This window comes from Branchiostoma lanceolatum, chromosome 10 (assembly GCF_035083965.1).
Source record: "Branchiostoma lanceolatum isolate klBraLanc5 chromosome 10, klBraLanc5.hap2, whole genome shotgun sequence".
In the NCBI taxonomy this organism is placed as follows: domain Eukaryota; kingdom Metazoa; phylum Chordata; class Leptocardii; order Amphioxiformes; family Branchiostomatidae; genus Branchiostoma; species Branchiostoma lanceolatum.
In genome coordinates, this window is record NC_089731.1 from 12165290 (window position 1) to 12179230 (window position 13941).

Below are 13941 nucleotides of genomic sequence, written 5' to 3' on the forward strand. Positions count from 1 at the left end.
TGTCCCTGGTGCTGAATGATATAGCTACAAGACTGGTGTCCCTGTCCCTGGTGCTGAATAATATAGCTACAAGACTGGTGTCCCTGGAGCTGAATGATATAGCTACAAGAAGTGTGCCTGTCCCCGGTGCTGAATGATAAAGCTACAAGACTGGTTTGCTTGTCCCTGGTGCTGAATGATATACCTACAAGACTGGTGTCCCTGTCCCTGGTGCTGAATGATATAGCTACAAGACTGGTGTCCCTGGTGCTGAATGATATAGCTACAAGACTGGTGTCCCTGTCCCTGGTGCTGAATGATATAGCTACAAGACGTGTGCCTGTCCTTGGTTCTGAATGATAAAGCTACAAGACTGGTGTCCCTTGTGCTGAATGATATAGCTACAAGACTGGTGTCCCTGTCCCTGGTGCTGAATGACAAAGCTACAAGAAGTGTGCCTGTCCCCGGTGCTGAATGATATAGCTACAAGACTGGTGTCCCTGGTGCTGAATGATATAGCTACAAGACTGGTGTCCCTGGTGCTGAATGACATAGCTACAAGACTGCTGTCCCTGGTGCTGAATGATATAGCTACAAGACTGATGTCCCTGGTGCTGAATGATATAGCTACAAGACTGGTGTCCCTGTCCCTGGTGCTGAATGACATAGCTACAAGACTGGTGTCCCTGGTGCTGAATGATATAGCTACAAGAAGTGTGCCTGTCCCCGGTGCTGAATGATATAGCTACAAGACTGGTGTCCCTGTCCCTGGTGCTGAATGACATAGCTACAAGACTGGTGTCCCTGGTGCTGAATGATATAGCTACAAGATCGGTGTCCCTGTCCCTGGTGCTGAATGACATAGCTACAAGACTGGTGTCCCTGGTGCTGAATGATATAGCTACAAGACTGGTGTCCCTGGTGCTGAATGATATAGCTACAAGACTGGTGTCTCTGTCCCTGGTGCTGAATGATATAGCTACAAGACTGGTGTCTCTGGTGCTGAATGATATAGCTACAAGAAGTGTGCCTGTCCCCGGTGCTGAATGATATAGCTACAAGACTGGTGTCCCTGGTGCTGAATGATATAGCTACAAGCCTGGTGTCCCTGGTGCTGAATGATATAGCTACAAGACTGGTGTCTCTGTCCCTGGTGCTGAATGACATAGCTACAAGACTGGTGTCTCTGGTGCTGAATAATATAGCTACAAGACTGGTGTCCCTGTCCCTGGTGCTGAATGATATAGCTACAAGACTGGTGTCTCTGTCCCTGGTGCTGAATGATAAAGCTACAAGACTGGTGTCCCTGTCCCTAGTGCTGAATGATATAGCTACAGTACTGATGTCCCTGTCCCTGGTGCTGAATGATAAAGCTACAAGACTGGTGTCCTTGTCCCTGGTACTGAATGGTACAGCTATAGGACTGGTGTCCCTGGTGCAGAATGATATAGCTACAAGACTGGTGTCCCTGGTGCTGAATGATATAGCTTCAAGAATGCTGTCCCTGGTGCTGAATGATACAACTACAAGACTGGTGTCCCTGGTGCTGAATGATAAAGCTACAAGACTGCTGTCCCTGGTGCTGAATGATATAGCTTCAAGACTGCTGTCCCTGGTGCTGAATGATATAGCTTCAAGACTGGTGTCTCAGGTGCTGAATGATATAGCTACAAGACTGGTGTCCCTGTCCCTAGTGCTGAATGATATAGCTACACGACTGGTGTGCCTGTCCCTAGTGCTGAATGATATAGCCACAGAACTGGTGTCCCTGAATGATTTAGCTACAAGACTGGTGCCCCTGGAGCTGAATGATATAGCTACAAGCTAAATTTATCATCATATGTAAGCCCCTCAATTTAAGCTACAGTTGGGGGTAGTACGTCTGATTTCGTCGGGAAACCATTCAAACATTTGAAATATAAAAGTAATCAACAGTCAACATAAAGAACATGGCCGTGTAAGAGTTCAATTTCATTTAACTTTATTTTGGCCTTGATGACAATCATGCTCAATGCGCTTTAGTTCAAAGTTAAAATGGTAAGCTGTAACAGTTGTGTTTGACACACAGTTTCCATGATTTACCTTAAGCTTCGAATTCTATGCACATGTTTAAGTAGCCAACACAACATAACGACCACTTAGTCGGTAATACATCACTTGTCCGATTTACTACCAGGAAAAATGTTGGCCCAGATAATACAAAGCTTGAGAAATCACTCAGCGTCTTGTGAACACTGATACCTACAGATATTGTCGTCCTCAAGTGCCACAACATACTTTATAGCACACGATTGACGTACTCATTGTTGTCTTATCAGCTCTCAGAGCCTACTATAAATAGCACTTTGTTTTCAAAGATCTGTTAAGGTGGAGATTTACATTGTTCTCTGTGATTATTGCTATGTAATCGTTTTATAACTCTCTTATACAAGTAAAGTAACCAAATGTAACTTCAGATAACCCCTTTTTACTGTGACAAGCGATATTTTCTGTCATGTAGAAATCAGTGAAAGAAGCTTGTATATGTTCGTACCAGGATATGATAGTACCCTTGGTTTAATACGAGGTAAGAAATAAAAGTACACATCACTTTGTCGACAAGATCTTTTGCAACTTCTCCAAGTTTTCTTCTACCTCGTCCTTCTTAAGACTGTCTGTAGAAACATAGTGATCTTTTTTCAAGAAGTCCTCCACCCTGGATCGTAACTGTTTCTCCAAGTTCCACGACTTTCTTTCCTTCAAGACTTCTTTCACGAAGACTTTTTCTTCAGGCCATTTCCTGTCTAAAGCCGAGGTCTTCAAGACTTGTATATTTGCTAAAACTCTGTATGAGGACGGTTGAACGTTCTGAGGCCGCGCCTGCGCACTTGCGTACATGAAACCTTGCCGCTTCCTTGTTTGAAACTGTTTCTCAGCTTGAGTTGTGCCAGAGCGGGTAAAGTTCTTTGCGAAAGCATCTTTCCGTTTGGTTCTTCTACCAAACGCAATTTTCCGGAACTCCGGAGAGAGTTCTTGGAGTGAGACTTTCCAGATGGGTGGTTGGGTGACGTAAGCGCTCGAGTAGATCCCGGGCTTGTCAGAGTTCTTCAAATAACCGGATATCTGCGAAGTCGACTGGCGAGGTTTTCTCCACGGCGTGTGTCGCGAGAGACGCAGGCGTTCGATGGGGGAAAAGGAATATGGCGGTGTTTTCGTGTCTGCTTTCGATGCTTCTTCATGATTCTCATTTGGGTCGGGTGGGTTGCTTTTTAAGTCGGCATCCGCTACCTTAGTTCGGTGGACTTTTCTTGTCGTACCCTGTGGGGTTTTCTGCGCATAGTCGACTGTCAGCTGATCGCTTTTTACGTCCACAATTTGTTTGGCATGTATGTTGGCAACGTTTGTTCCTGTATTCCCAGTCTCTGCCCTCTTCGCCGCCTCTTCACCTGTTGTTAAGGACCTCTCCTCTTTCAGTCCGCCCTGTTGGTTGTCATCGGGCCTCTCTTCACGCCTGCTCGACTCTGGAGAACGCCGGGCGAGTGGATCTGGACTGGCTATCGGCGGAAGGCCGCTACCCGGACGTGAAATATCAGTAATGTTACCACTGCTACGCCCACGATCGCTGCTAGAAATAATGGGAATATTCTCTCCACTTTCGTCAAAAAGAACCTTTACGTCGGCCGTCGATCTGGCTGCAGCCGTTGCTACTTGAGAGTTGTATCCGGAATCCTCGGAAAAAACGTCGTCGTCTTTGTCGTCATATATTTCGTACAAACTCAAAGGCGGGGGTAGCTCCCTTTGCTTACTCTTGAGTTTGTCCGTCTCTCTTCTGATGTCGTTAAGAGTCAGTCTTCTTTCTCTGTTCAGCTGCTCTACTTTCCTTTTAAGCAGTACTTCTTCCACTTTGTTCTGATGCCGAGCTGGCGCCGACCGTCTCTCGAGTTCCAGGGCGGAGAAAAACCCGAAGTGAAAACTGTGGCTTCTTTTCATATTAATCGTCTCAACGAGAAATCAACAGCATCCAACAATGAAACAAAATATGCGTTTTTTTTTCTCCTCTCTTACTTTGGAGCAAGGAACTTTCACAATACCTTCACAATAAACTCTCACTTCTCCACAATGGCGTAGTTCCAACACTGCTGTTGATCATAACTGACCCATTGCAACTGTAGTTGGGTAAAATGTCTTTCCGTCTGTATTGCCGTTCGTCTCCTTATTCTCCGACGTCTTACTTCAGTAGTAGTCGCACCGACACCGCCTTCCTTTCATCAGACAGGTATCTCCAGTTTGGGGCTACACCTGGCGGACGGCGTCGTCTGAAAGTGTACACCGTTCTGTAGTGTTCCTGTTATAGCAACAGAAGTTCGATTTATACTTTCAGGTCACGTCCATACAGGCTTGCTCGTGCCGCTCCCATCTTTGAGTGCACTCTCTCCGCCAAACCGTGTCGCAGGTCGGAGTTTGAAACCTCTGAGTCAGGTTTTACGTGCAGAAATCCGGTCTAAAGCAGATTGCCTCCTTTTTAAGTCGATAATCTTTGAAACCTCAAATTGACGAGTGTGACAAAAACTCTAGATAATCTGCCCTGGCTGTGCCGTTGGTGTTCGTTCTGTCCGTGCAATCCTCACGACAACTCGGCTTCTTGTCGACTGAGGCAAGAACTAGAACAACCCTCACATAAACACTTCAGTAAAAGAACACGTCAAGCTATAAAGATGTAAACATTGACAACACGCGGTACTATTGTTTTTAGTAAGCACTGACAGTTTACGCCACGCCTATATTTCAAACAGATGTTAAGTACCCTTTCCTTGTCGTGTACGTTGATTCATGTTACGGTGTTGCCTAGGAACATTGAGATAATCTACAAAATGGCACCCGTTAAAATAACCACTTATGCTAAGCTGGGGGTGAGATAATCCTTTTCACTAAAAAGGCCGATGTTTTGTTGATCATACGGATCTCCAAGGTGAACCTCATAAGACGGTCGTTGCCATGGTAACGGTATATCAAACAATTATATGCAAGATCCGGCTCAATTTTGCCGTACCTGTTCAGGTGCTGTCGGAAACTACTCAATGTGATTTGTTTGTAAATATTAATACATGTATAATCATCCAGGAAATTGAAGAATAGAATATTAATTCAAACTATGACGTTACCACTTGATTGCAATATGAAAATAGACGTTTAAGATGTCCTTATAAATCTGTCTTCAGTGATTAAAGAATATGATTCACTTCTTTTGAATCGAAGTGCCTGCTTCAAATGTCACAGTACTGTGATTAGTAAAAACATTCCTTTATTTTTCATCTGTACAGGAAAGTACAGACCCTTAAGTGCTTCAAAAATGGTTCACTTCTTTTGAATCACTGAAAAAGGTTTTGGAATGACATCTGAAACGTCTGATATTTGTAGATTGTAGTTAATCATACCTAGAAAAATTATTTGAATTAAGATTTTATTACTCATTGTGATTAGACTTGCTGAAACCTCAAAGTTCGAAAGCGTCTGAAGTTTATACATAAAAAGTTAAGGAATTTTTGTTTTTACTAATCACAGAATTGTGAGATTTGTAGCAGACAATTTGACGGAAAGTTGTCGAGACAGACTCCCAAGATTTCTCCCACTACTGTTTTGTTTAATAGCAGAGTCGTTATCGGTTTGACATCTAACGTTTTACACTTCACAAAACAAGGACAAGTCCAAAAGTATAAGAAAAAGCAAACATGTCAAGTCATTTTGGTATGAATTCTAACCCGGGGACCATTTTCAGCCATCAAAGGAGTTTGGCGGGAACTCGGCGTGACCTTACTCGACAGGCGGACTGTTCGCTACAAAATGATATAACCAGGGCAAATTATAGCCTCGTTTTCGTCCTGGTGTCGTCTATCCCAAAGGAGGTATCGTTCTGACAGAATTGCTGTTGTGTGGTTTGTTTTTTTCTACGTCCAAGCTGTTGTAGAGGTCTTTATCACTAGGTGAGCTATGTGTACAGTCCATAAGGCTTTTAGGGCCAGGATAATTGTTAGTAAGCACCAACAGAGGTCGACATTCAGCAAAATCCGTAGGTAAAGTTGCCTTTGTCTAGAACAGTGGGAGGGGGGCGTATAATTTGTCATCAGATGTGATTATTTGGCCGTAAAATGTATGCGAAAATCATGCTTCGCTCAGGAAAATTGCATGATTTGGATTTTGTATAATTTGTTGGGCTAGAAAGAAGAGTGGTGGTTCTTATTTCACATGCCTGTAAACTATTGAGTAAACGTATTTGGATTCTGTTGTTAGTGAATATTAATCATATAACGTTATTATGATAGTGTGATTATTTCAGTTCACCGCTGTACGAAACGTAAAAAAATATATATTATCATGAGGAACACTGTGCTTTCTGGTCTTGAACCTTCTCTCCGGTACCGTTATGCATCTAGTTAAAACAGAAATTTAGTGCATTTAATATCAATCAATAACCTCCTTTGTCAAACCAATGAAAAAGTGCAAGTTAATTCAATGAAATGAAGACAATACAATGTTAAGCAGTTTCGTTATTGGTACCTGTAGATACAAATGCAATACCCGCGTAACTTCCAGATATAAAACAAGTCACTTAAGGGACAGAACAGCCTTTAAAGGCAACCAAAGCAATATTAGGGCCCAAAAAATGGAAATTTAAAAAATGCTGAAATCTTGATGATTTACTAATATTGTTTTGCACATTTTCGTAATAACTTCATATTTTGAGCATTTTAAAACCTCGCAAAAAACGTGCCATATGATCAATCCCCATATTTTTGCGAGCCTACAAAAACCCTGCTGACGATTTTCAGTGAGTCCTCACATCACAAGGTGTATTTCTGCATGATGGACGTCGCTATACATTGTGATAGTGTTGTTTGAACTGATCATTTAATGATTTATAGAAATTACTAAATAGATTGAATGTCAAAATCCGATTTTCGGGCCTAATATTGCTTGGGTTTCCTTTAACGTGAAAGTATGTAAACATGTACAGTATTTCCCTTTCACAGGAGCTGACAACTGCACAGTATTCAAAAACACAAACCAAGATGGAGGCCACCTTCAGCTGTCCCCAGTGTTCCTTCTGTGTGGACCATGACGTCATGCTCCGAGTCCTGAAACATTTCTTCAACTGTACGTCCTTCCAGTACATCATGGACCTCAGCTGTGGCCACCACCCCGGCCTCGGCCACACACACTTCCCGGGAACTCTGAAATACAAACACGTCTCGGATTGTCCCGCGTCCGCCGCCAACAAGAACGCGACTCCGCAGACTTGTCCAATCCAAAGAGAGCCCACCATGGATGAAAACATGGCGGAAAACGAGTTGGATGACTCCACGACAATGATACCGCACACAGAAATCAAGACTGAACCCGATGACGACACCATGGAGAGCCCTGATTGTACTGTAGTTGAGCCAGCTGCGCCCCCTACCCAGATGATGGATACTGCAGGTTTCAGGGAGGATTGCCACCCTGTGAGTGTGGTGTGTGCGATGGGAGGGATACAGGGTGCTAGTGCTGTAGCTGGCAGCAGCAATGATACTGACGAGACAGAGACACATACCATCACCACAGAGCCAGTAGGAGCCCCGTCCATGGTCGTGACTCGACCCCCCTCCATGGCGGCCACGAGAACCCAGCCTGCAGGTTCCCATGGCAACAACGACGGAGGGACGTTAGGTAAGGGTTCAGATAATTCTAATGTTGTTGTATTTACTAATGTTATTGTATCACTCACTATTAGACATGTATCTAAAAACTTCAACTGTGTCATGGTTTAACTTAGACCAAATTAAAGCGAATGGGGCTAACATGCATATAGATTACAAGAGTTTGAGATAAAGCAACATATTATGATTGATGTTTCACAGTACCACTACGTTCTAATCAATATATCACATACAGTCCTGTAAGTGTAAGTGTTAATTGTTTTCTCATACATCATTATGCAACCGTTCTCTTTAATTAAGACAGCTATGATTTTTATAAGGTTGATTTGTGTGCAAAGCTATTATTATAATTATTACTCGGGCCAGCAAACAACGTTAACATTGACCCAATCTACTGGTACTGCTGCACAGCACACCTTACAGTTACTCATACACAGGCTTTAAAGTCTCTCTTGAGCATCATTTCATAATGTAGCAATGTATTCAAGGTTGAAACATGAAAATGTACCACTTGAAGGGTATAATTAATTAGCTGGTGTTATATACCAAAGAGCAGTTATTTACCTCAACTGGTTCACTGTTTCCTAACATACATGTACACCCCATTTTGTGCAACTTGTCTGTCAGTGACTTTGCAAAATAATTTTTCGGGTTACCGGTATGTGTTTTTCTGATGCAGATGGGGAAGATCCAAGGTGAGTTATATATTGATATGTAGGGGCACCTACATGTAGGTATAGTAAAGCAATTCTGATTGCACTGAATTACATGAAATTGCTACGCGTAGGATTAGAATTGTACTGTATTTGATAAGATTGCTAAGTTAAGTATTCTCACTGATTTCTTAGGCACCCTAGAAACTTGCTCTCGATTTTTCTCCAGAGAATTGATGTGCACGTGGTGTGTATTTTGTCCTCATGTACTGTTTTGGGAGAGAGTGAGTGAGTGACTCTTATGAAGTTGGACAAATGCTTCTAAAGGAGACATGTACAGTACAGCTTGAGTCACAGTAAACCGTTTGTCATCTCACTAACACTGATAACTCATGGAAACCTGCAAGGTGGTAATACTGTACAATTTAATGCATCCAACTCCAAATCCTTCTTCAGTGTGTTTGGGAACATTACTGTGAGGCCGAGAGACATAACAACACATCGCGAAAATAAAATAGGATGGACCATGTTTCATTTTTGCTTAGTGTCACCATAAATGCCACAATAGCAAGGACAAGGCATGAAAGAGGAGAATCCAACAGAAAATCCTCTCCTTTTTCAGAACTTGATAGACTGCTTGACTCAGAACGACCACCTCAAGACATGCTGCAACAAACGTTCAAAGCTGTTCAACTGATGGCAAAGAGGCAACGGGAACTCGAGGCACAGCAGACTGAGTTCATCGCGACCGTGACTCGTATGCTGGAGACGACAGCCGCGAGCAGTACCAATGCCAGTTCCGGCAAGACTACAGCCAGCAGCAGTACTAGTGTCAGGGCAATCCCCAACCCGCCTCCTGCCAAAAAGGCACGCCAGTCTTTCGATTGGTTGAAGCCGAATTCGCCAAAGCTTTGTGACGAGATCCCTGAGGATAAGTTACAACAGATCTACCTGCACAGTAACTGTCCCGCACACTTTGCCACGCGATGTGCTAAGATCATGTTCAGCGGACCGGAGCTCGTTTCCCGCAACGTGCAGGGAAGGGGGAAAACAGCGCTGGATCCCGTCAAAATCGAGAGGATAAGAGAGTATGTGGAGAAAATGTACAGCGAAGAAGAAGACAAAGAGACGATGTGGGCGAACTGTAGAAGACGGATCGATGCCTGGGGCCGGCATCTGAAAGCCGTGGGTGTACCCAGAGAGGAAGAGAACACCCCATAGGAACTGCATCTGCCCAGTCTGGACAGGATTTTATCTGTAGATTTCCCAATTATTGTGCAGTCAGGAACCTCTTGTTTGAGACATTTGAGGGTGATTTGAACATTTTAGTCAGTGATGAAAAACTTTACTTTAATTTTGGGGACTCTTAACAATGTTACAAGTCTATGAACGACATTCAGTCACAAATAAGCAAAATGCAAAACTTAAGTTGGATACTTTATTTGTCAATGAATGATGATGGCAGAAATACTTGTAATGAAGACATATTGAGTTTGCATTGGAAGTGATTGCTAAGGACAAGTACTGAAGGATTGTAAATCTGGCATGAAACCAATACTAGTAGTAGATAATCATATTTTATACTTATAGTTATTTTTGCTGTTGTTATATATATGTAAAAAGAAATAGGGGTAGTTTGCCCTTCCCTATATCTTTATAGTAACAAGTTTGTGTTACATCGGCAGAAGAAATGTTAACGTTGCTCGTTTTTGCTAGTCTAATATTAGTTTCCATAAAGTACAAAAACTAGTTTGACCAATGAAGGCTGTAGCAAATGTGTATAAAGTCTGAAATTAAAGTAACCTAAGTAGGCTTTGTACCTAGTCTTCTGTTGTTTGTTGTAAACCCAATTTGTTTTTGAACCAATAAATTATTTTGAAAGAAATTGCAAGAACTATTCTGTGCGTCCAAGTTTTACTTACTTTCCAATGTTGCCATATATAGTAAGAATTACATCCAACTGTCACAGGCCACAGCTTTTATGATGCATAATGGAGCACAAAACACCAGACCACAGAATTGGGCAATGTTAGTTACTATGACACAAGCTGTACTGTTGGGTCTCTATTTTCAGCAATCAAGAAAACCACTAGTTGCCATAATAAGGAGATAAAAAGCCCTTTAACCAAACATAAACATGCCTTCAACATACTCGTATTGCTACTAGACAGCCATAAATTTTCACTTGTTATTGTATAGAATCAAACATGATTAATACATAAGCCTCATCATCAACACAATATCCTTTACGCAACACTTTTAGGCTTAATAAGTCCTGCACGTCTGTTTCCTACAGACCTGTCTCTTCAGCTCACCTGTACACAGTCCTCCCATCCCACGGCTACGACTAGTCAAGAGGAGTTTGGTGAGAAAAGCGAGACCCAAGAAGAACTTGGTGAGGAATGCTCTGATGAGGAGTTCTCGATGACATCAAGTGGAAAAGATGTGAAAGCCCAGCAGCTGTGGTCCAACAGACGTAGGAAGCAGTTGTGTGCCCACAATTACCCTGTCAAGTGGGCAGCTAACGCCTACCAGGCCTGGGCAGAGCAGGAAAACAGAAAACTGTCAGCAAAACAACCGCCGGAAAAGTTCCTCGCTCCCACGGATTGGTCAAAAGCTACCCCAGAAGAGGCAAACTTCTGGGTCAGCAAGTATCTCACTGAAGTGAGGAAGCAAGATGGGACGCTTTACACTCCTAGTACGTTGCAAACCCTCGCCCATGGGCTTGACCATCACATCAAGGAAGACCTAGGAATCAATTATCTAGACCTGATGTCAAACAATCTCCAGTTTGCAGATGTGCGCAATGCTCTTGTCAACCAGAAACAACTCTTGGGCCACTTGGAGGGGATATCGAAGTACGGAGTGAAGGAGTTCACCCAGCAAGATGAGGTAAAGATGTGGAGAACGGTTTTTGACTTAAACACTCCACAGGGACTTCTTTACGCTGTTTACTACCATAACTGCAAGTTGTTTGGTGTCTGGACAGGCGAGGAGCACCACAGCTTGACCGTGTCGCAGTTCACCTTCGGCCAAGACAACAAAGGCCAGTTTGTCAAGTTCATTCGACAAGGAAGGAGGAAAAAAGACCAAGGGAAAGCGTATACTTACCATGCAGTTCCAGGAAACCCGTGGTGTGTGGTTGGCCTGTACCGGCTGTACCTCAGTAAGATTCCGCCAGGGGGACATTTCTACTTCAGACCTGCAGCAAACCAGAACCCTGTAAGTTATGGCTGCCATTGGTACAGTACGCAGCCCATCGGACACAACCATTTTGCCACCATCATGGCAAAGTTAGCGGAGATGATCGGGCTGGAGGGGCGCTACACCCCCGCTTCTGCCTGCAAGGTGAGTGGAGGGTGATTTAGTAACCTTGAAATGCATGTACATGTAGGTCAAATACCATGTATAGTGATGAGAATTTTGATTAATTGAGTTATTGTCATGGTCACTGCAGTTGTTGCAAATGGAAAAAATATGTAACCATACTTTGTATGCTAAGAACTAATATTTCATATTATTATGTCGTGAAACGTTTTGAGTAAAAGCAATTTGCAACTGTTATACAAAATTACAAAGCTGTTTAAAAGTGGCTTGGCTATCAGGCAAAATATTAAGAGGTCACGGGTTCAATTCCTGGCACCCCTGGCTAGATGTTGTGTCATTGAAAAGGCATTTTAAACGACTTTCCTCACTCTACCCTGGTGTAAAAATGAGTACCTGACTTTGCTAGGGGAGGTAAAAGGCGGTGGAAGGAGAGGGTTGGGCTCCGTCTTCCAATACTGTGCCCTAGACACAGTGGGCCAGTGGATAACAATCCACTGCTCCTAAGGCCTCCCTATCACAGGGAGTAGCAAGTCAAAATATTTTTTTTTATTAACAGTTGTTGTAGTACTAGTAGCGAAATGGAAAGGATTCTTATTTCTGTATTTCTCTTATTTTTACAGAAAAGGCCTTTACGTGGAGACTTGCCCAGCTGTAAGAGACAGTGTTCCCATGAACACATAACAATTCCAACTGTACATGGCACCACACTGGCTCCAGTAAACATAGCAGCCAAGTCGTCATCAGTCCATTCAGCAGCAGCAGCATCCCACAGCTCATGTTCTGCCAGCTTTACTGAAGGAGCCCCAAACCTGACCTTGTCAGAAGGGAACCGAACTGCGCAGCAGATGTTCATGTTAGTGCCTGTGGCCAGCTCTATGGCAGGCACAGGGGACATAGGTAATGAGCGAAATGCAAAATTAGACTAATCACCTAGGGACTTGACTTATATTTCACTGAAGTTTGAGTGTACTACTTGTATACCTACAATAGCCACCAAGTAATGTATGTTATCTTCTGATTCAATGATGGGAATACTTTTAACTGTGCAAAAATTGCTTTTATGAATTATAATCATCATGTATAATACTACTGAAAACTGGAAATATCAAAGTACATTTACCTGAGTATCTACTGTAGAGTTTCCAGTGATACCAAAGATTCTCTATTGTATATAGAAGTGGTTATGCTTCTCATGATGTTTAAGACCCCCCTTCTAAATGCTACCCATAGTACTCAGAGTAGTGAAAGGATTTTTGTGTAGTACAAAGCCCATGCCCTACTGTTCCGCATACTGAAGCTATATGTAACCTTGTGTTCTAGCTCCAGGCCGGGCAGCCAGGGGCAATGATAGAGAACCTTACCAGCCCTGAGGGTGTCTATCGCAATGGGATATCTTGTAGTTAAGGTATGAAGCCTTACTTTTGAAATTGTGAGCACAGCCACAGTGACAGATTCTTTCTGTTAATGTCATTGACGAACTGATTAATAAACAATTCTTTACCCAAATGTTTTGAGTACAAGTGTGTTGTTACATTTTATTTTGCTCAGTTGATAATATCTTAAGTTTTCCTGCTGCCACAGACATGTAGGTTTAAATTGGTAAATACAAATCCATACGTTTTCTTTGTATGTGTGAGATGCATATGTTGATGTTTAAATGTGAACTCATAAATGTAATCTTAACATGGGGTTAGTCAATAGTGAGGTTGAGTAGTTGAGGACAAGTCGTGTATATGATACTTGAATTGAAACATCTATATATATTCAATTCTCCACATTATTTTCAGTGTCTACATTGTAGACGATAATTTGAAGTCCTACGCTCACTAGTACTCAATTCCATCCCTATAAATGTACTCTGTTAGCTGTTTAAAAGTAAGGAAAAAGGCTAAAAACGGTGGGTGACATCTGTGTTGATTTATGACTTGTTTTGTTTCAGATTCTTTACCCACCAACATGTGGAACTACCTCAGTAACGTAGAGGAGTCATCATCCGGTACCCCTCGGAAGAAACGAAACCGCAAGAGGGACCGTTACTCGTGCCCCGAGGACGGATGCGACCGGACGTTCCGCGACAAATACGAGATGACCAACCACTTACGAACTCACACCGGGGAGAAACCGTTCAAATGCGATTGGCCCGGATGTGACAAGTACTTCACCCATATTAGCTCCAAGACTCAGCATTATAAGTCGGTTCACATTAAGTATGTACCACACAAGTGCTCCAAATGTGGAAAGGGGTTCACAAAGCCGTCACAGATGAAGAGGCACGAGGAAAAGTGTAGTTTGAAGGTATACCAACCAGA

At 42.8% G+C, this 13941-nt stretch overlaps 1 protein-coding gene across 1 annotated transcript; it reads left to right on the forward strand.

The window, feature by feature from the left end:
- The first annotated feature begins 5796 nt into the window (after window positions 1–5796).
- LOC136443453 (uncharacterized protein KIAA1958-like) lies at window positions 5797–13685 on the forward strand. The gene is made up of 6 exons (XM_066440697.1): window positions 5797–5939; window positions 6987–7662; window positions 10602–11653; window positions 12253–12529; window positions 12953–13037; window positions 13572–13685. Exons 2-5 carry the CDS (start codon window positions 7026–7028, stop codon window positions 13000–13002), a joined length of 2016 nt encoding a protein of 671 aa, XP_066296794.1. The 5' UTR covers window positions 5797–5939; window positions 6987–7025; the 3' UTR covers window positions 13003–13037; window positions 13572–13685.
- The last annotated feature ends 256 nt before the right edge of the window (window positions 13686–13941 follow it).